General features: G+C 40.1%; 1 protein-coding gene across 4 annotated transcripts in view; it reads right to left on the minus strand.

Annotated features, from left to right (window-relative positions):
• LOC126281312 (protein FAM169B-like) overlaps window positions 1-23,450 on the minus strand; it is a 115,593-nt gene that overhangs the window by 16,146 nt on the left and 75,997 nt on the right. For 3 of the 4 annotated variants that reach the window (XM_049980156.1, XM_049980153.1, XM_049980157.1), the window contains 2 exons: window positions 15,485-15,661; window positions 9,238-9,346 (listed from right to left, as the gene is read on the minus strand). In XM_049980156.1, coding sequence (XP_049836113.1) covers window positions 9,238-9,346; window positions 15,485-15,661 — 286 coding nt within the window. The remainder of the gene's footprint in view (window positions 1-9,237; window positions 9,347-15,484; window positions 15,662-23,450) is intronic. The other variant, XM_049980155.1, reaches the window with a different exon arrangement.

A 23,450-nucleotide genomic window follows, 5' to 3' on the forward strand; every position in this document is an offset into this window, starting at 1 on the left:
AGTAAATCAAGCAACATGAGAAAGGGGGTATAACATTACTACAAACTAACACCGTTGTTAAGAAAGTAACATAAAATTTCTAAAAGGAGAGAAATAATGTAAGGCTATAAGAAGGAAGAACATGACATATTAAAAGAAGAAATAGGTAATTTAAGGATAGTGTTACTTAGGAGGATGTTAGTGGCAATAAAATTGTATAACCAAGGTGGTCAGGTGCTCGATGGCATAGTATTGAGGGCAATGAATAATAAATAATAAATAAATAAACAAATAAATAAATAAATAAATGGACATTAGGTAGTAAAATCAAACAATTGGAAATCCAGGATAGAATATGATAAGAATATGAAAAGGAACCCCCCATGAACCATGGACCTTGTCGTTGGTGGGGAGGCTTGCGTGCCTCAGCGATACAGATAGCCGTACCGTAGGTGCAACCACAACGGAGGGGTATCTGTTGAGAGGCCAGACAAACATGTGGTTTCTGAAGAGGGGCAGCAGCCTTTTCAGTAGTTGCAGGGGCAACAGTCTGGATGATTGACTGATCTGGCCTTGTAACACTAACCAAAACGGCCATGTTGTGTTGGTACTGCGAACGGTTGAAAGCAAGGGGAAACTACAGCCGTAATTTTTCCTGAGGGCCTGCAGCTCTACTGTATGGTTAATGATGATGGCGTCCTCTTGGGTAAAATATTCCGGAGGTAAAATAGTCCCCCATTCGGATCTCCGGGCGGGGACTACTCAAGAGGACGTCGTTACCAGGAGAAAGACAACTGGCATTCTACAGATCGGAGCGTGGTATGTCAGATCCCTTGATCGGGCAGGTAGGCTAGAAAATTTAAAAAGGGAAATGGATAGGTTAAAGTTAGATATAGTGGGAATTAGTGAAGTTCGGTGGCAGGAGGTACAAGACTTTTGGTCGGCCAATACAGGGTTATAAATACAATGTCAAATAGGGGTAATGCAGGAGTAGATTTAATAATGAATAAAAAAATAGGAATGCGGGTAAGCTACCTACAAACAGCATAGTGAACACATTATTGTGGCCAAAATATACACGAAGCCCACGCCTACTACAGTAGTACAAGTTTATATGCCAACTAGCTCTGCAGATGACGAAGAAATTGGAGAAATGTATGATGAAATAAAAGAAATTATTCAGATAGTGAAGGAAGACTAAAATTTAATAGTCATGGGTGACTGGAATTCGGTAGTAGGAAAAGGGAGAGAAGGAAACATAGTAGGTGAATATGGATAAGGGGGCTAAGAAATGAAAGAGGAAGCTACCTGGTAGAATTTTGCACAGAGCACAATTTAAGCATAGCTAACACTTGGTTCAAGAATCATAAAAGAAGGTTGTATACATGGAAGAAGCCGGGAGATACTGACAGGTTTCAGATAGATTATATAATGGTAAGACAGAGATTTAGGAACCAGGTTTTAAATTGTAAGGCATTTCCAGGGGCAGATGGGGACTCTAACCACAATCTATTGGTTATGAACTGTAGATTAAAACTGATGAAATTGCAAAAAGGTGGGAATTTAAGGAGATGGGACCTGGATAAACTGACTAAACCAGAGGTTGTGCAGAGTTTCAGGGAGAGCATAAGGGAACAATTGACAGGAAGGGGGAAAGAAATACAGTAGAAGAAGAATGGGTAGCTTTGAGGGATGTAGTAGTGAAGGCAGCAGAGGATCAAGTAGGTAAAAAGACGAGGGCTAGTAGAAATCCTTGGGTAACAGAAGAAATATTGAATTTAATTGATGAAAGGATAAAATATAAAAATGCAGTAAATGAAGCAGGCAAAAAGGAATACAAATGTCTAAAAAATGAGATCGACAGCAAGTGCAAAATGGCTAAGCAGGGATGGCTGGAGGACAAATGTAAGGATGTAGAGGCTTATCTCACTAGGGGTAAGATAGATACAGCCTACAGGAAAATTAAAGAGACCTTTGGAGAAAAAAGAACCACTTGTATAAATATCAAGAGCTCAGATGGAAACCCAATTCTAAGCAAAGAAGGGAAAGCAGAAAGGTGGAAGGAGTATATAGAGGGTCTATACAAGGGCGATGTATTTGAGGACAATATTATGGAAATGGAAGAGGATGTAGATGAAGATGAAATGGGAGATACGATACTACGTGAAGAGTTTGACAGAGCACTGAAAGACCTGAGTCGAAACAAGGCCCCGGGAGTAGACAACATTCCATCAGAACTACTGATAGCCTTGGGAGAGCCAGTCCTGGCAAAACTCTACCATCTGGTGAGCAGGATGTATGAGACAGGCGAAATGCCGTCAGACTTTAAGAAGAATATAATAATTCCAATCCCAAAGAAAGCAGGTGTCGACAGATGTGAAAATTACCGAACTATCAGTTTAATAAGTCACGGCTGCAAAATACTAACGCAAATTGTCTACAGACAAATGGAAACACTAGTAGAAGCCGACCTCGGGGAAGATCAGTTTGGATTCCGTAGAAATATTGGAACACGTGAGGCAATACTGACCCTACGACTTATCTTGGAAGCTAGACTAAGGAAAGGCAAACCTATGTTTCTAGCATTTGTAGACTTAGAGAAAGCTTTTGACAATGTTGACTGGAATACTCTCTTTCAGATTCTGAAGGTGGCAGGGGTAAAATACTGGGAATGAAAGGCTATTTACGATTTGTACAGAAACCAAATGGCAGTTATAAAGAGTTGAGGGGCATGAAAGGGAAGCATTGGTTGGGAAGTTAGTGAGACAGGGTTGTAGCCTCTCCCCGATGTTATTCAATATGTATATTGAGCAAGCAGTGAAGGAAACAAAAGAAAAATTCGTAGTAGGTATTAAAATCCATGGAGAAGAAATAAAAACTTTGAGGTTCACCGATGACATTGTAATTCCGTCAGAGACAGCAAAGGACTTGGAAGAGCAGTTGAACGGAATGGATAGCGTCTTGATAGGAGGATATAAGATGAACATCAACAAAAGCAAAACGAGGATAATCGAATGTAGTCGAATTAAGTCGGGAGATGCTGAGGGTATTAGATTAGGAAATTAGGCACTTAAAGTAGTAAAGGAGTTTTGCTATTTGGGGAGCAAAATAACTGATGATGGTCGAAATAGAGATGATATAAAATGTAGACTGGCAATGGCAAGGAAAGCTTTTCTCAAGAAGAAAAATTTGTTAACATCGAGTATAGATTTAAATGTCAGGAAGTTGTTTCTGAAAGTATTTGTATGGAGTGTGGCCATGTATGGAAGTGAAACATGGACGATAAATAGTTTAGACAAGAAGAGAATAGAAGCTTTCAAAATGTGGTGTTACAGAAGAATGCTGAAGATTAGATGGGTAGATCACATACGTATTGAGGAGGTATTGAATAGAATTGGGGAAAGAGGAGCTTGTGGCTCAACTTGACTAGAAGAAGGGATCGGTTGGTAGGACATGTTCTGAGACATCGAGAGATCACCAATTTAGTATTGAAGGACAGCGTGGAGGGTAAAAATCGTAGAGGGAGACCAAGAGATGAATACATTAAGCAGATTCAGAAGGATGTAGGCTGCAATAAGTACTGGGAGATGAAGAAGCTTGCACAGGATAGAGTAGCATGGAGAGCTGCATCAAACCAGTCTCAGGATTGAAGACCACAACAACAACATGAAAAGGAAAGATTGCTACTCACCTAATTATTATTATTTCGTTTGGCATCAAGGATACATTACTTTAATTGAACAGCAATGATGTTACTGGTAACATAATATGTATATACTACAAATAAAATAGGTTACATTCATTTATGGTAATAAAAGTCTTAGATTAGATCAATAAATCAATAACATACATATGGATAAAAACACTAGGATGAGTTACATGTGAAAGAGAAAATGTGGTTTTTATAAACAGTAATATTGACTAACAGAGCTTCAAGTTGTAATAAAAACTGTAGGTTAATATCTAAAGTATCCAGCCAGGAGATTGCTTCCTCAGAGACCTCATGTATGCTGGTCAGAGTTCCAGCATATTTCCATAGGGGACACTCTGTGACTATGTGGTGTATTGTTTGTCGTTGGTGTCTGCAGTCACACTTGGCACTTTCAGCGATTCCCCACTTATGCTTCAAGTCCTGGCATCTTCCGTGCTTGGTGTGTATGCGATTTAGGGTGGTCCACGACCTCCTAGGTAAGTGGAATCCAGGAGGGACTCGTGTAGGATCAGCAATGAGAACTGCAGAATCGGGATTGGCTGCGAACCATTCTTCCCGCCATGCTGTTTCTGGTTGAAATCCTTCAAAAGTAAGCCTTTTTCCAAGTCTCCAGGAGGGTTTCCTGGACTTAAGACGTTGCCTTTGAGTGGCATCACAGTCCTGGTGTAGCGGTAACTCGGGATTCTTGGAGCATTTCTCCCATTCCCTTTCAACGCTGCTTCGCATCGTAACTTAGGTGGTGCAATATTAGACAGAACAGGTAGCCATTCTGTGTGTGTGGATTTTATTGTCCCAGATACGCTTCTCATGGCTACATTCAGCTGTGTGTCTACCATGGCTGTTCAGCCATACTGGGCTGCAATATTCCCCAACAGAGTATACAAGTGAGAGGGCAGTTGCTTTGAGTACTGATGCCTTAGCTCCCCAGCTTGTTCCAGAAAGTTTGTGAAATATGTTGTTTCTGGTTCTCATTTTTAAAGCTGTTTCAGTTAGTTGTTTTCTATATGTTAGCGAACGATCCAAGGTTATGCCGAGATATTTTGGGAATGGGTTATATAACGGCAACTGATTTCTAAAGGAAATTTGCGGTTTATAGCAAGCCTGCCTATTACTCAAATGGAAGGTGGAGGATTCAGTTTTATTTCTGTTTACTTTGAGTCGCCATCCATTAAAAAATGCATCTAGAGTTCGCAGATCCTGAGTGAGAGTTATTTCTGAAATTGTAAAATTGTTAGCCTGCATCACCAAGGCTATGTCATCAGCATAGATAAATGTTCTTGCTTTCGTTTCTGGCAAGTAAACGACATATAAATTAAAAAGTAGGGGGGCCAATACTGATCCTTGTGGTAGTCCGTCATTTAAATTGTATATCTTGCTTACTTGACCTTTTAGGTGAACTTGGAATTTGCTGTTCGACAGCATGTTATTGAGTAGTTGTGCAATTCTTTTACATGGAATCATTCTTAAGAACTTAAGAAGCATGCCTTTCCGCCACACTGTATCATATGCTGATGTTAGGTCAATAAACACGGCCATTGTTTTCTTCAGGTCTTCGAAGCCCTTCTCTATGTATGTTGCCAACGCTAGCGCTTGATCGCTACAACTGCGGTCTCGTCTGAAGCCAGCCTGTTCTACAGGAATGTGTTTCAGGATAGTTGGTGCAATTCTATTATAGAGTACTCTCTCCAGCAGTTTATAGCAGACACTTAGAAGTGCAATGGGTCTATAGTCTTCAGGATTGTTACCAGATTTTGATGGTTTCAGGATGGCAATTACTTTAGTTTTCTTAAAAAGATTTGGCAGTCTTCGAGTTGCGAGAATTTCATTAAACAGTGCAGTTAGCCACTGCACTGCACCTTGGCCAGCATGTTAAGGGAACTCCGGGTATATACCATCACAACCAGCCGCTTTACCAGATTTCAGAGTATACTCACCAAATAGAGGAGATAATGAGACACAGACATGACAAAAGACTACTAAATATGTAAGCTTTCAGCCAAGAGACTGTCTTCCGAAATAGAAACATACATATACACCTGCTAAAAGACACACATGCTGTCTGTTTCAAAAGAAGACCTTCTGACTGAAAGCTTACATGTTTAGTAGTCTTTTGTTGTGCCTGTCTGTGACTTAATATCTCCACTATATGGTGAGTAGCAATCTTTCCTTTTCATCATATTGAGATTAGATGGTAAATAGCCTACATGGACTGAGTTAGGCAAGGTGAACCCAGAGAAGAGATGCCCTTTACCCTTTTTTCTTTTAAGGGTAGTTACACTCCCAGATAATGTGATCTTTACTACTGGAGGGACTACATTAGATTGAATATAAAACACAGACCTCTCGGCTAACGTATTTTACAGACTATAAGACGCACTTTTTTCTTTGAAAAATTGCCTCCAAAATTCAAGTGCATCTTACACAAAAAGGCTGACTGATTGATTTAAAATTCCCACCAGTCTTAAAAATGGCAATATATATTCAGTGCCATGGGAGAACCTCTCTCTGCCCGAAAACATTGGATTCAACTAGCAACAGCAGTGTGCCGATGCAATGAACATGCTTGCTAACACTGTCTCCCTCCTGCCCCACCATCACCAACCCAGATCACTGTCTAGCCTATGTACCACTGCAGTCTACAATGCCTGTGAAATTGAACTGAAAGCGGTTTGTGTCATCAATAACAGTACAATATTTTTGGTAGCACTTAGTTTTGTAGTTGAAAAAAATAAAAGGTATTCGTATTGTGCTGATGTAAGCTATTGCCAGCACACTGCCCGGTAAAGAGGTTGCAAGAAGATCGATAACAGGCATTGAATCAAGTGCACCTATCAGGAGAGAGGCCAAAGACAGATTCAAAAGCAATCCACCACCATCGCCCTTTCTACTGCCAGTATTTAGATTGCCACCACGGACCGGAGAGCCGAGTCAGTCACATACAGTCAGCCCAGTCACGGAAAGATTTGCAGTCACAGTCAGCTCAGTTACTACCTCAGTTACTATTCTTGTTAGTGCCTGTCAGTTCACATCACCAGCTATGAGAATGTAGTGTTTATCGTGGAACTTGTGCTTCACCAACAGTGAGGCTAACATGGACTATTATGGAAAAGCTTGTACCACAACAACTTGCTTAAAGATAAGTAGCTTCTTGTTCTTGTTAATAAAGAATCCTGTTAATACGTAAGTGCAGTTGCGTTGTAGGAAGAAGATACCAGCCACCAAACAACATCCTCTCCCTTGCTTCCCTTGGTACAAGACTCTAAAGTGTCAACGACAACACAAAACATATGAAGCAGGTTATAAATTGACAGTAATAAAAATGCAGAAGAACATGGAAACAGAGCAGCTGAGCAGCATTTTACCCCTTCACCAACAGCAAAGAACCGTTCACGATTGGCAAGCTAATAAAGAAGAAATGAAAAAAATGAGGAAGACTACATGTGCAAATAGATTACTGAATGCAAAATGGCCAAAACTAGAAAATGATGTATTGAAATCGATTCTAGGACACCATCAAACTGGCACTGGAATTAATACAAAAATGATTCAAATACACGCTTGTAAGCTAGTGCTACAGGGGACTTTAATGGTCGAGTTGGTAGCTGCTACAGGTTTATGAAACATCATGGACTTAGCAAGTGAACCAAAGTCAAAATTTCTCAGAAATGCCACAAGAGTATGAAGAGAAAATATTATCTTTCCATCACGTTATTTTCTATATTGAAAGAAAACCAGTGTGTTACTAAGTGAAATAGTGAATATGGATGAAACTCCTCTGACATTTGATGTGCGGAATAACAGAATTGTTGCCATGAAAGGTGCTAAAACTGTAACTATAAAAACAAATGGACATGAAAAAATGCACTACACTATTGTCCTTTCATGCTGTGCTGACAGTACTAAACTTAACCCAATGATCATTTTCAAGTGTTGATGTTCATGTACATGACCATATCTGGATGGACAAGACTAGTATGCAATTATGAACTAACAGAGCATGAGGGAGAAGGAAAGGTACTTTATTGAGGAAGAGTTCTCTTCTTGTACTAAATCAGTTAAGTAGTCATTTGAAAAAAAACTGAGAAAGAGAAATTGAGACAGTGAAATATAGAGCTTGCTGTTATTCCAGGAGGACTTACATCACAATTGCAACCTCTTGATGTTTAGATAAATAAGCCAATAAAATGTATATGAGAGAGGAATGGAACAAATGGATGATGGATAAAATCCAACATGAATTCATGCTAAAGGGAGCTTAGAAATGACCTATGATCAAACCAATGTGTCAGTGGATAAAACAGTCATGGTCTAGAGTGAGAGAAGATATTACTGTTAAATCTTTCAAGAAGTGTTGCATAAGTAACACTCTCAATAGCAGTGAAGACCACCTTATACATGAAGAGGACAACAATGCCCAAGAAGGGATGATTTTCAGGGATTTTGAAGCATAGTTCGGTTTTATAAACTAAGTCTTTTGTTTCAGTCTGGCTTTGCAATCGAATAATAAAAGTGGTAAAAATGTATTTTTTTAATGCTTAAAAAGTAAGGTGGTAATATAGTCTGTGGCATCTTATAGACCATAAAATATAGTATTATGAATAACGTAGAGTATCCTTTCTGAATGAAAGTAATGTATCGGTTCTTATAAGAAATTAAGAATCAGTATTCCTAAAAGCATCCTCCAAACAGGAATGCGCCATTGATCACAATTATACTTTTTGTAGGTGAATAACGGAAGAGTTATAAATGATAGTGTAAGGGAATGTAAGTGAACAAGGTCATACAGCTTCCAAAATTGTATGCAATATGTTTCCTCATACAGGCAGATGAAATTTTAAAGAAAAACATTCTGAAAAATGCACAAAAGTATGCAGAGACAGTAAAAATAAGCTAAAATGGAATAACAAAATTTCTATTTTCTCTTGTTCCCAAAAGAATATAACAACATGAGTAGTATTAAAAGACATGTGTAAACTGTTGCATTAGGTCTCTAGTGTGTTAAGTAACAGATCCCAGTACATTGTTCTCAATGGCAAGTGTTCATCAGATATACAGGTGTTGGGAGTGTCCGAGGTAAGTGTGATAGGACCGCTGTTACTTTCAATACATACAAATAATCTGGCAGATGGGGAAAGTAGCACTCTGTGGCTGTTTGCTGTTGATGCCATGGTGTATGATAAGATGTCATTGTTGAATGATTGCAGGAGGATACAAGATGACTAAGACGGAATTTACTAGTTGGTGTGATGAATGGCATACAGATTTAAGTATAGAAAATCAAGTTAATCCAGATGAGTAGCAAAAACAAAACCATAATGTTCAAATGCAGTATAAGTAGTGTGCTGCTGCACAAAGTCATGTCATTTAAATATTAGTCAAAACATTGCAAAGCAACATGCAATGGACTAAGCATGTAAAGGTTGTAGTAGGTAAGGCAAATGGTCGACTTTGGGTTGTTGGGAGAATCTTAGGAAAGTGTGGCTCATCTGTAAAGGAGACTCTACACTGAAGTATCTCTGTTATATTTGCAGATTGTTCGAACCCACCAGTAAAAAAATCTAGTAGCCTGGCTCTGAATTGCTTTGATGTCTTCCTTTAATCCAGCCTTGTGTGGATCCAAAACAGTCGAAGAGTACTCAACAGCAGGTGTGCAACCTGTGGATCAAGACAAAGTTTTTCAATCGAGTCTTGTGACAGAGATAAACTGCTGGTGAACATTACTCATCACATGATGACTGCCTACCATCCACAAACTAATGGGCTTACTGAATGCCTAAATAAGGCCTTGGCCGACATGCTATCAATGTTCATCAAGCAACTGGGATGAGGTGCTACCTTTCATGATGTTTTCCCACAACACCACCAAACAAGACACCACAGGATTTATATTGTTTTTCCTGGTGCAAGGGCGTGAGATGACTATGATGATGGAAACTGTGTTTCTGTTACATCCTGATGACATGGATGACAACTAGATTGGCCAGGTGTTAACCAGAGTTGAGGAAGCTCGGCAGTTAGCTCAACTCTGTACGCTGCAGGCTCAAGAAAATGATCGCCAAAGGTATGACGCAAGCCACTGCCCTGTTGTCTACCAGCCTGGTGAACTCATCTGGATCTTCACTCCTGTTCGGAAGGTTGGCCTCAGTGAAAAGCTCCTCAGGCACTACTTTGGACCTTATAAGGTTGTAAAACAGTTGTCTGATATTACTTACGCAGTTGAAGATTTCAACCCTGACACAAGATGAAGGAAGATCAGAGATACGGTCCACATCCTTTGAATGAATTCCTAGAAGGAACCTGCAACCCTGGGTAAATTCAAAGCTCCAGCAACAGGCAACAAGCATAAAGGTTATGAAGAGCATAGTGGCAAAGGAAGTTCTAAGTAGATCACCACCAGGGCAAATATCAGTCATCGAGAGTCAGAGTATGCAGGACCGATGACTCTTTCCCGGACTTGGAGGCCTTAACACTGGGACGCTGTTCTCTTAAGGATGGAGTAATGTCACGGAAGAAGCTAAGTAGCACAGTTACTATGGTGAGTGGTTATGATACTAGACTGTTGCATCGAGGTCCGTGAGTTCAAAACTCACCTGAACTGTAAAATTTTAATTTCTATATTTGGTTCAAGTACATTCCAGAAGTATCCACAAATGTCAAGATCACTGTACTGGAATGTACTGTAACTGTATATATTCCGTATGTGTTCTGGCCGGAGGCATTTCGCTCTGCACTCTTGTATGTGCAAGTGCTGAATAAACCTTCGTTAAGAGAAGTTAGGGTTCATCATTCATCTAATTATACCTTCTCCTATGCGACAATATTATGAAAAGGATGGTTGCTGCTCACCATATAACAGAGTTGCTGAGTCGCAGATAGGCAAAAAAACACATGATCATAGCCTGGAGGAATGTGGATAAAGTTTCCTCACCCTCAATCCCGATAACGAAGATGTCATCGATGAATCTGAACCAGGTTTAGGATGAATAGGTTGGCATAGGATGATGCCATCCGGGTGCCCATAGCCATACCCCAGATTTGCTTGCAGGTAATTCCTTCAAAGGAGAAATAATTTTGAGTGAGGATATAGCTGGTCATGGTGATTAAGGAGGAGGTTGTTGGTTTGGAATCCGTTGGGCAATGGGAAAGGCCATGTGCATTAGAGATGTTAGTGTAAAGGGAGGTGGCATCAATAGTGGTGAGCAGGACACTATGTGGCAAAACAGGAAAAGTGGAGAGTTGGTAGAGGAAACAGTTGGTATCTTTGTATAGGAGGGTAGGTTAGATGAACACTTTCAGCGTATTACCCTCAACCTACCCTCCCACATACACGATACCAACCATTTCCTCCACCGACGCCCCACAGCTCCTGTTCCTTTACCACATGGTGCCCTGCAAATCACTATTGATACCACCTCCATTTACACTAACATCCCTAATGCACATGGCCTTACCACTATTGAACACTACCTTTCCCAATGCCCAACAGATTCCAAACCAAGAACCTACTTTCTTGTCGTCATGACCAACTACATCCTCACCCACAATTACTTCTCCTTTGAAGACATTACCTGCAAACACCGATTGAAAATACACTTTCTCCCAGGCAAAAATACACTTTTCCCGTGTTGAGTGACAGTATACTTTTACTCAGCACTGTAAAAATTATCAGTCCTTTGAATGTTTATGGTTTTATACGTCGATGTAGAATTTCCCGGCACTTTAGAAAATGATACTCAGAGGGGAAAAACATGTTTTGGAAAGATCTTTGCTGAGCAGCAACATGTACACTGCATATTTTTGTGTTATGAAGGTATAAACTCGAATTCCACCAAACACCGCACGTTACTTTCCAAAGCATTGAAATCGAGATTGTGACGCGCGTTTGTAAGCCAGTCATAGCTCATGTTACATGATCTCGCCAGCTGATGACAGTGCAGGACACATGATGCAGTCAGCCAATAGCAAGATCACTCTTAAGTAGCGTGAACACACAAATAAGAAAAGTTAATGGTTTAAATTAATATACATAGTGTTGCTACCAGAAAACAAAGCTTTCGCATATAATCGTGGTCTTGAAGATTAATAAGCTGCAAGAGAAATTAAGCTTCCACATATATTGTTGATCTCTTTTAAGCGTATTACACTTTAAGATATATCACACAAATGTGCCAGTAAAATTTTTAATAACGACAAAAATGTCTTATCTTCTGGGCTTGAAATTCTTCTAGATGGTCGTCCTCAAAGAGTTGATTTTTAATTGTGAGTCAAACGCTCTGTGATTTAAGTAATTCATCGTACATTCCCACACATAGTTCATCTTGTGTGAAAGGAAATTTACTTTGAAAGTAGTGCTTTTCAAACTACCATTCACAATATTTTCCCGTGACCTGTTAGAAACTGATTTGTTTCAGCAGTTGCCGTAGACCGCCAGATAATAGGCATCACTGCTCCTGCGCAGCTACGATGATGCAGGAAGCCCGTACGTTCGTATGTGTAAAACATCAAAAGATCTTGCAAAATGTCACAAAAGAAACAAGACATCAGAGGATACTTCAAGAGCATCGGGGTTTCATGAATCATACTAAAATGCATAATTCGGCTTAAAGTGCACATTCATATGTCCAGATTTGGATGTAAATTTTCTTGAGTACCAGTTCTGTATTATCACATGTTTGGTTCTTTATTATGAAATAATGCCATGCGAGCTAGAAGATGGAAAACATGCACTTGAAATGCAGTGAAGAATTGAAACTAGCCAACAGTGTGAAATAAAACACTTTGTTTCAAATAAAGTGACTGCCTCAGTGCTAAAGATTAATAAAAGCCAAATCTCTTTAGTAAACCAACAAAAATAACTTCATTGTTCTGCAAGGCGATGAATGCTTCACTGTCAGAAAGGTGGAAATAAAACCTGAAACTAATAACATATTTTAGCCTTCCGTAATTCTGCAGAAGTAGGATACAGTAATATCCTTTGTTGGAGTATTGGTTCTTACCAGTCAAAATCACAAAAATTTAACTGAAAACTAAAACAATGAAAAATTCCCAGGTTTTTCCTGGTTTTCTCTTGATTTAAAACATTCCCAGGTTTTTCCCAGATCTCCCAGTTGTCCCAGGTCATATACACCCTGTATACCGACCTATTGATGGGCCATCTAAAGGAATCCTTCCTAAACACCCTGAATCCTAAACCCCTCACATAGTTCAGATTCACTGATGACATTTTCGTGATCTGGACTGGGATTGAGGATACCGTATCCACATTCATCCTGATCCTCAACACCTTCTCCCCCTTTGCTTCACCTGGTCCTACTAAACCCACCAAGAACCTTCCTAGATGTTGACCTCTGCCTCAAAGATGGCTACATCAGTACCTCCATCCATATCAAATCTACCAAGCACCAGCAATACCTTGTTCCATACCAAGGAGTCCCTAGCTAACCATGGCCATTACATCTGCAGTGACAAGTGGTCTCTCTCAAAATATACCAAGGATCTCACTGAGGTCTTTACAAACCATAATTACCACCCTTCCAACACTGTACAAAAACCAATCTCCCATGCCTTATCTTTCCAGTCACCACCACCGCCCAAAGTCTCACCCTGTGGTCACAGAGAAGAATTCTCCTAATAACTCAGTACCACACAGGACTGGAGCAACTGAATTACATTCTCCACCAGTGTTTTGACTACCTCTCGTCGTGCCCTGAAATGAGAAATACCCTGTCCACTATCCTTCTCCCCCATTCCACCCCCATCCCCTCGCCACCCCCTACACACACAGTGGTTCTCCGCAGTCCACTGAACCTACACAGTACCCTCGACCTATAACAGACCAAGGTGCAAGACATGTCCTATACATCCTTGCACCACCAATTACTCCAGTCCAGTCACAAACATGACCTATCTCATCAAAGGCAGGGCTACCTGTAAAACCAATCATGTGATCTAAAAGCAAAGCTGCAACCAATGTACTGCATTCTATGTGGGCACGACAACCAACGAGCTGTCTGTCTGCATGAAGGGCCACCAACAAACTGTGGTCATGAAACAACTGGACCATCCCATTGCTGAACACGCTACCCGACATGACATTCTTCATTTCACTAACTGCTTCACAGCCTGTGCCATATGGATCCTTCCCAACAGCACCAGCTTTCCTGAACTGCACAGGTAGGAACTCGAACTGCAATATATCCTATGTTCCCGTAACCGTACTGGCCTCAACCCCTGTTAGTCATTGTCCTCACCCATCTAGTCCCTTCCCTGTTCCCATTCCAGCACTACAAGCCCTCTATTGGACCAATGCACCCAGTCTTTTTACTTCTCTCCTTTTCCACTTCCCCCACCCCTCTCCTCCTCCTTCTGTGTTACGTCCTGACTGCACCTAGCTGCCCTATCTTCTCTTCATCTCATTCTAGATACTCCTCAGGAATGCTTTACCATCCCCCACCTGCTATAACCTCTCCCTCTCCGCCTCAGCATCCTCCTCAGCCCCACCCAGTTGCCTCTCCGATTATGTGCTGTTGCTGCTACTTGTAATCTGGCTTCAGCTGCCAGAGACTACTGTTTTTGTGTGTGTGTGTGTGTGTGTGTGTGTGTGTGTGTGTGTGTGTGTGTTTTCTATATTTTCAAAAAAGACCTTCTCGCCCGGAAGCTTATTTTGTGACAGTCTTTTTATTGTGCCTATCTGCGACTCAGCATCTCTGATATATGGTGTGTACAATAATAAAATATTAAAAAGACATAAGTTAAGCAAGAAGCAATGAAAGCTGAATGTAAGTGATTGCCCCAACGGCAGAATATGTAGTGTCATAGGCTATTCTGTAGGTGCAACTTACCCGATGAAATATGTTGAAAGATTCCTTAATGTACAAGTGAGACAAAAAGACCTGACAGCCCACTGTGTGGAAAATGTGGGGAATTCTGTGCAGAGATGGAATAGTACAGCTAAGCAGTGTGGACATTAAAACATTGCCACCTGCGGTGATGTAGGGCTGCTTACTCCATGATGGTGCCACACCAAAGATGAGCACGGCCCATGATATAGCACTGTACACAACAGTGCTTGACCAGCTTCTTCTCTGTGAAGAGATATGAAATGGTGTTTATTTGGACCTTAGGTGATGATCTGTCATGTACAGAACATATTTCAGGCACTTGTAATACTAATCTGGTGTTCTGAAAGATGTTAATGGGAAATGTTGTTTATAATGTTCAAGAATATATGATTTAAACTGACATCTGGGTATTTGTTGATTTGGTGACAGCAGGAGAACAGCTTCTCTTACTGCTCCATGCACAACTGCCCATTGAAGAAGAAAAATTAGCACAGCAGACTGGAACTGAGAAGAGGGTTTGGTCCACTACTGCAAACAGTGACCAAATTATTTATAGAAATCTGAGGATTCAGAATAACTGATGAGATTGTGTATAATTGCATATACTATATACGTAAGTACGAGTATCAATCAAAACACTGTGACAGCAGAGGAGTAGAAAACATCTGTAATGATTAGTACATCAAAATAGCTGTTGAACATTTTTAATCTTACCAAATAATTTCACAGGGCACTTCTTTTAATTGCATTAACAACAACTACATTTTTTTCAAAAGAAAGCACTGAGATAGTCAGTAAAATAACTTTTATATGCATTTATAAATATATTAATCTCCTATAGAATGCTTTAAAGAGAATATTTGGATCTTAAAGTAAGACTCAAACAAATGGTATTTTTCTATTTGCCTTTCTACTAAACTTTGTAAATCATTGATATTACAAGAAAATTTACCTTTTCTCATTGTGGATGAGATAGGCGTACTAACAGCAATATCTTGATCACAATGAGTTGCAGCAAGATGCTCAAGCAACTTTGTAGCAGCTCCACATCGTCGATGAAATGGGGAGACATATATAGAGTCAAGAGTGACCATTGGATACTGCTCAGCTGTTCGTTCATCTGTTACACCTGCAATGTACCCTTAATTTCAGTATGTCAAAACAATGCAATGTTCTTATTGGAATACACACACACACACACACACACACACACACACACACACAGAGAGAGAGAGAGAGAGAGAGAGAGAGAGAGAGAGAGAGAGAGAGAAACACTATATCTTTTCTGGGCAGAATGCAACAGAAACACAAGGAATGGGAGCAACAATCTGGGGCAGGGCAGGGTAGGGAAGGGCGACAGAGTACAGGTGAGGGGAAGAGGAAACAGCATTGCCTGGTGGAGCATGTATGGACTAGAGATGGAAGGACAGGGCTGGCAGATGCAGCATTGGGAAGCTGTTGGGGAGGGAGAGGGGGAGAGACATGTTGAGCAGAAAGGAGAGGGGCTCTCTGCCCAATGGTTGGACTGACAGGGAACAGTGCAGAATGAGAGTGCAGGGAGGAAAATTGGAGCAGGTGAAGGAAGTGACAGGGAGCAGAAACAATTGGGTGGAGGGTTTGGGGACAGTAGGTTACCGTAGGTTAAGACCAGGATGATTTCAGGATCAGAGAAAGTGTTGTAAGGATAATTCTCATCTGCACAGTTCAGTAAAGCTGGTGGTGGAGAGGAGTATCCAATGGCTGCTTCACAACCCTGGCCATCTGGATCCTCCCCTCCACTACCAGCTTTTCTGAACTGCACAAATGGGAGTTTTTCTTACAACACATTATTTGCTCCTGAAAATCATCCTTGACTCAAGGAACAGTAACCTATTATCTCCATACCTCCACCCAACTGTTTCCATCCCCTCTGTCCTGTCACTTCCTCACAATTTGTCTCCCCTCACCCTCATTGTGCACTGCCATCTGCCACCCACCCAGAAATCTTTTCCCTTTCTCTACTTCTCTCCTTTCAGCTTCACGTTTCTTCCCTCCCTCCCTCCTTCACAGACACCCGACACTGTGCCTGGCACTCTGTCCTCCCACCACTAATGCTTGCATGCTCTGCCAGCCAGAGCCAATTCCTATTTCCCCACCTGTACCCTGCCATCCCTCACTCTTACCTGCCTTGAATTGTTACTCCTGTTCAGTGTGTTTCTGTTGCATTCTCTCTGGAAATAGCTGTCATGTGTGTGTGAGGTATGCTTGCTTGTGTGAATGTGTGTGTGTGTGTTTTTCTCTTCTGAAGAAGACTTTGGCAAAAAGCTTATATGTTACTGTCTTTTTGTCATGCCAGTCTACAACTCAACCCGTCAGCTTTACGATGAGTAGAAATCTATCCTTTTCATAATGTTGTTGATTTCAATATGTTTTATACATTACTGGGAGTCTCTCTCATTAATATTATAGGTGTGACTTGCAAAAACACATTGTATACTTATGCAGAAAAACTGTGCTTCCCAAGAAAAAGCCCTCAAATGAGAAACCATAATTACTTTCAGTTAGGAAAGGTGTACCATGTAACACTGTCAACAACTGTTTCAAGTTACATAGTAGAACTTCTGTCAAGTTTGGAAGGTAGGAGCAAATGTATTGGGAGAAAGAAGAGCCATGAGGATGGGTCGTAAACCTTACTTTGGTAGCTCAGTTCGTAGAGCACTTGCCCATGAAAGGCAAATGTCCCGAGTTTGAACCTCAGTTCTGCACACAATTTTAATCTGCCAGGAAGTTTCATATCAGCATACACTCCACTGCAGAGTACAACAGAGAGTTGCTCTCTTCTCCAAAGGGTCAGACCATATTCAATGGGGTTCCAGGCCCACAACATCCTTATAGAAATGGCGAATCATTCATAGGATGTCAGCAGTCAAAAATGTCATCCTGTTGTTCATAACACTGGGAACCACCATTTTTGACTGCAAAATGTGCGGGAATCAAGACATCAAGGACAGCGGTGTTTTCATTGATGCTCTTTACACTACATCCTGATGCCTTTTTGTGTCAGTTCTGAGAAATGATACATTTGAAAGGTTTTCCTTGGTCACACATAATAAAACACTGTGATTTCAACTCTGGGTGTTGCAGTTCTGATCTCCATCAAAGAGGTGTCAGAAGAAGAGTAGAAGTATGGTACGAGAGGTATAATGATCTTTCCAGCATGTGACACAACCACCGTGTTGTTGGACAGAATTGTGGTGAAATGTGATAGCAATTTGGCATCATTAATGAATCTCACACCTCACATGAACTTCTGAGCTCTGGCATTTTTGTCTCAAGTGTTGACACCTTGCTGTTTAAAATGTCACTGAGCCTGAGGGTGATGTCACAGGGTGATATGCTTATGCACTGTTGCATAGGAAGGTGTTAGGCACCTTTGAGCCATCAACTTTCAGCGTCACAATGGGTCACAATTACAGGAAAAGTGACTCTTTAATAGAGTTGCACGTTGTAAATCTCCATGCTGTAAGTACGAAATGTAAAAGGAACTAAATGGGAGATTTGGGGTAAAGAATTGTTTAAAGTAAATGTTTTCTGTCAAAAAGAAATAATTAGAAGATGCCAAAATGAGAATAACAGATGTACAAAGGGAAAGGGTTTACTCCCAAAAATCAATGGAAGACACAGAGGATGCAAAGTGCAAAATCCAGTGGTTTGGAACAATATAGCAGAATAAATGTGAAGCATGGTAACACAAACAAACCTCTTAACGGCTCTACAGGAAAGGCATGACAAAGAGAGAAGAATCAATATAAATGAAAAAGCAGATAGAAAAGGCAGGTATGAGTACGTACAATACTCGCAAGGCAGAAGAGGAAACTCTGGCAAGATGTATGAAGCAATCGACTACTGAAGACAAAAAATGACACTACACAGGTAGTGAAGAAAACATCATGATTTGACCCAATTTGCTCTTGCTTTTCACGCATACGAGACTGTCGTCAGATACGAGCTGTGAAACATTAACTGTCATGTTAAGCGGCAGCACCAATGCCCAAGTGAAGCCAGTTTAAAGAACCAATATGCTGTGGTGACAGGAAGAGTCATATGGAGTATCTTAATTAAGTTGTATTGGGCCAATTAAGGCTGGGAACATAGTATTACAGCAATTGGACTGTGCAAAAATGCCAGTGGATCTCCTGTGCTTTCACATTTGTAGCACTTGAGTTCCACATACATCGGGACAGCAGTGCAACATGCTTCAACCAGTTGGTGCCATGACTGTTTCACAGACCCAGTGGAGGAATGAGATAATATCAGCTGCATGGCAACAGATGTACTAGCAGACAGCAGCAGATCACCATACCATGATGGCTGGCTCTACCAAAACACAAATATCCCCATGGGAAGGCAATGCCCTCTCATTCATTTGATGCCAGTGCGTAGCTACTGAGCATCAGCTTACTGGACACACCAACAGGGGCAGGCTGGCTGCGTCCTCTCCCACGTGTGATCAGGGAGCAACCCAGTTTACTACAGAACTGCTGCACAGTGACAATGCCACTGCCACACAGGTGATTGGGCAGAGGTTCAACACCAGCATGAGTTCATAAAGAGGCAGGTTGCTACCTGCACTTCCCTACACACCAGCTTTCCCTGTAACAGAAAAGCATGAGAATTTTTTCATCTGGTAAATACCAGAGAATATTTTAGGATCCCGGAAATTTTTTGTCATTTTAGTTTAAGTTAAATATTCCAATAATTTTGAGTGGTAAGAACTGATACTCTAACAAATAATTTGACTTTAGTCTGCTACTGCAGAATAATACTGCAGCAGTATAACATAAACGAGAGAATAACACCAAAATAAAGCTTTAGTTGCAAAGAAAATGCACTATTTACAAAAACAAAACACAGTGCAATCCTGACAGCAAAATGAGTCAAAGGCTATACAACAAAGACTACGTGATAAATCATAGTAAAGAGCTGCATTCGATGAGTGTGACACTGCAACTGTTTACATTTCTAATAGGGTGTGGGAAAATATTGCGATTACTTTCAAAGTAAATTTCCTTTTACACAAGACAATGTGTGAGAAAGTACATTGAATTTCTTAAATCATTGAGGGTTTGACTCTTTCAAAACTTAAACACTTTGAGGATCAGCCTATTACAAAAATTTGAGGGCCAGAAGACCAGCCATTTATGCATTCGTTTAAAATCTTACTGGCACATTTGTGTTTATCTTAAAAGGGGCACACCAAGCTTCAAGGTTGTTGTTGTTGTTGTCTCCCAGTACCTACTGCAACCTACATCCTTCTGAATCTGCTTAGTGTATTCATCTCTTGGTCTCCCTCTACGATTTTTACCCTGCACGCTGCCCTCCAGTACTAAATTGGTGATCCCTTGATGCCTCAAAACATGTCCTACCAACCGATCCCTTCTTCTAGTCAAGTTGTGCCACAAACTTCTCTTCTCCCCAATCCTATTCAATATCTCCTCATTAGTTATGTGATCTACCCACCTAATCTTCAACATTCTTATGTAGCACCACATTTCGAAAGCTTCTGTTCTCTTCTTGTCCAAACTAGTTATCGTCCACGTTTCACTTCCATACATGGCTACACTCCAAACAAATACTTTCATAAACGACTTCCTGATACATAAATCTATATTCAATGTTAACAAATTTCTCTTCTTGAGAAACGCTTTCCTTGCCATTGCCAGTCTACATTTTATATCCTCTCTACTTCGACCATCATCAGTTATTTTACTTCCTAAATAGCAAAACTCCTTTACTACTTTAAGTGTCTCATTTCCTAATCTAATTCCCTCAGCATTGACTACATTCCATTATCCTCGTTTTGCTTTTGTTGATGTTCATCTTATATCCTCTTTTCAAGACACTGTCCATTCCGTTCAACTGCTCTTCCAAGTCCTTTGCCGTCTCTGACAGAATTACAATGTCATCGGCGAACCTCAAAGTTTTTATTTCTTCTCCATGAATTTTAATACCTACTCCAAATTTTTCTTTTGTTTCCTTTACTGCTTGAGCTTCAAGGTTAGTTTTCCATATTTATTGTAGTTCTTTCATAGATTACAAATTATGCAATAATGATGGAAAAAAGTATAATTATCCCAAAACAAGTGCACGGTGAGTTCTTGAGCAATTTCACACATAATCAGTTTTTGTATGGAAAAGTCAAAAGCTTTGAAGGGACATGTATTCAGCCAGGTAACACACAAAATGTTTGGTGCACAAAAATGAAATTTAAAATTGTGCTTGTCAGAAATATTCAGCTACTGCAGTTTAAGCTGTGTTCTTAGGACCCTGCCTAACAACACAACGAGAAAAAACAGCACAAGCTTCTGAGGACCAATATTAAATGTGAAAGGTTAGCTTTTCTTGATGAAAAATATAATCTAGTAGTCGTATTTCATGAAGCAAGGGTACATATTATTGTGCCATATTTTTCTGAATTCCAAGTTCGCTGGCATGCCATTCAGAGTGCTACTATGGCCTCTGTTTCTGTATCACTGCATGGGCATCACACTTCTTATTTGTTGGTGTTCTGTGTTCAGAAACTAGCATGCTATATTTGGTGATCTTGTATTTATACTTTTGTAATACCAAAATATGCAGTGAACATGTTGCCATGCAATAGGATCTTTCCAAAATGTGTTGTTTTTTGCTGGGAAGTTCTACATCAGTGTATACAATCTTTACTGTTCAAAGATTGATACGCTTTACAGCTCTGAGGCAAAGTATATTGTCAGTTAACGTGGAACAAATGTACTTTCAACTGGAGTATAGTTTATTTTCACCCAGAAAAATACTTTATTTTAACTTGGAAATCTAAAAAATCCAGGAAATTCTTTTTTCTTGCCTGTGTATACATTCTGGATGAGAACTTCTGGCGTTTGTGAGTGCAACAAGTGTAAGTAAAGTGCAGTGTTTTAAATGGTGCAAAACATTAATAAAACAAACAAGTGTTTTTCTTCTGTTTGTTCATTCGTCTTACAGCTCATGCTTCTACTAACAAGATTATCATGCCTAATTTGTTGTTATTTATGTATGTTTGTTTATTAATATCATTTTGGTAGGGAACATTCTAACATGATTAATGTAATGAAAATAAAAATTTAAAGGTGATTGTTTTTGTATTTAGGTGATCGACTGTTTGATAACTGTACCTCTAAAACCAATTGCAATTTACGTACACTATACTTACAATGTTCCAATCTTGATTATTTACACACTTGTAGCAGCTACAAATTTGTTGAACAGAATTTGAGCACTTGTTTGTTTACTACTGACATGCTATATGTTAAGAAAATACATTATGTAATTTGTATTTTTGGATGATTAACATGCGTAACTCAACATTATCACACAAAGACTCACCTTTCATTATTTGATTCATATACTACTATATATTTACAGAGGTTTTTTTTTTTACAGATTATATCTTTCTATATGCTTGTCGTGTATTCAATTTGTGTGTTTCATAATTGCTCAATATTTTGACCACTATGTTAATACTGGCCTTTCCCCTTAGCTTTGTCTGCTTACACATTCCACACATACATCACACGTCTCCTCCTTCCCTTTCTCTCTCCACCTCTTCCTCCTCCCATCTCCTGTGCAGGATATGTGGAGTCTTTATTTTATTTCAGTCTGTAATTGTAAATGAAATAAACAGAACTGCCTTTGCACCATCAAATCAAGAAAATGGTGCTGTGTTGATTGCTGTCATTTTAATTTTGTAGTCAATTGTACATCACATTTAAAAGCTGTCTGAAGCATTCTGAACTGTGAGGACTTTCCTTACACTGTATTGACTATTAGGGTGTCTTTTTGACTCATTATATGTATCTATGGTCCACCTTGCATGTAGGAAAGTCTAACTGCCAGGGGTTGAAAACACCCTTCACCCATTTCTCCATTCCCATGGGAGCTAAGAGCACAGTGCTGATTCCCAGATAGCAAGTGATGTGTGTACTAAATTTGGTTGAAATTTATCCAGTGGTTTAGGAGGGGACACTGCACCTACAGCACACACACAGACAAATATGTACATGTACATATGTGCCAGCCTTTTCCCTGCAGCTTCACTTGTGTACATATTCAAAACATATATTGCACACATCTCTCCTGCCCATTCTCTCTGTCCTCCTCCCCACTCTACCTGTTCATCTCATCCCCCCCCCCCTTCCCTCTCTGTCTGTCCCCTGTCCACCCCTCTACTCAGCCATGTCCATCCTCATGTGTAGCGCCTGTAAAATAGATCAATTAAGCAAGCCGATAGTACTCCTACAACACATACATTGCACAGTGCAGCTTACATGTCAAAGGCTTGAAAAAAAATTATTTAATGCCCCTGGCATATAGATTGCCCTGTGAAGCATATTGGTACTATCCCATCCAACACACCTTTTGTGCAAGGCAGCCTTCATGACAGTGGCTGAAAAAGTCACAGACATTTGGTGGGGTGTTTCAGTGTTTAATATTGTCGTATGATCTAGATGGGAGATTTGTGTCATTGGATCTGTGAGCTGTTATTTTTGCCAAAATTTACATTTTGCCAAACAATTAAGGGTGGGGTGTAAGGATATCGTAACCAAAATCCTTGCCACGATGTTAACTAGCAGCAGGCGTTATTTGGTGAGCCTTAACTTCCAGAACTTTCCGTAGTTCCCACCTTTTCTGGTGGATAGTGCATTGTCATTATGCATGAAAAATGTGAGTTGGTAGCAAGGGCATGAAGATAATAGTGGGACAGACTCAGTCAAGTGAACATGTAATGGAAGAGTAGGGGGTCAGAAGTACATGAAGTTGAATTCTAAAGTGTTTGATAACTGATTGAGAGAAATATATTCTGTTGGAACAGGAATACTGAATTGTTTATGATTTTTTCTGGATGAACGATTTTTAGAATTTGT

Source organism: Schistocerca gregaria, chromosome 7, assembly GCF_023897955.1.
Source record: "Schistocerca gregaria isolate iqSchGreg1 chromosome 7, iqSchGreg1.2, whole genome shotgun sequence".
In the NCBI taxonomy this organism is placed as follows: Eukaryota; Metazoa; Arthropoda; class Insecta; order Orthoptera; family Acrididae; genus Schistocerca; species Schistocerca gregaria.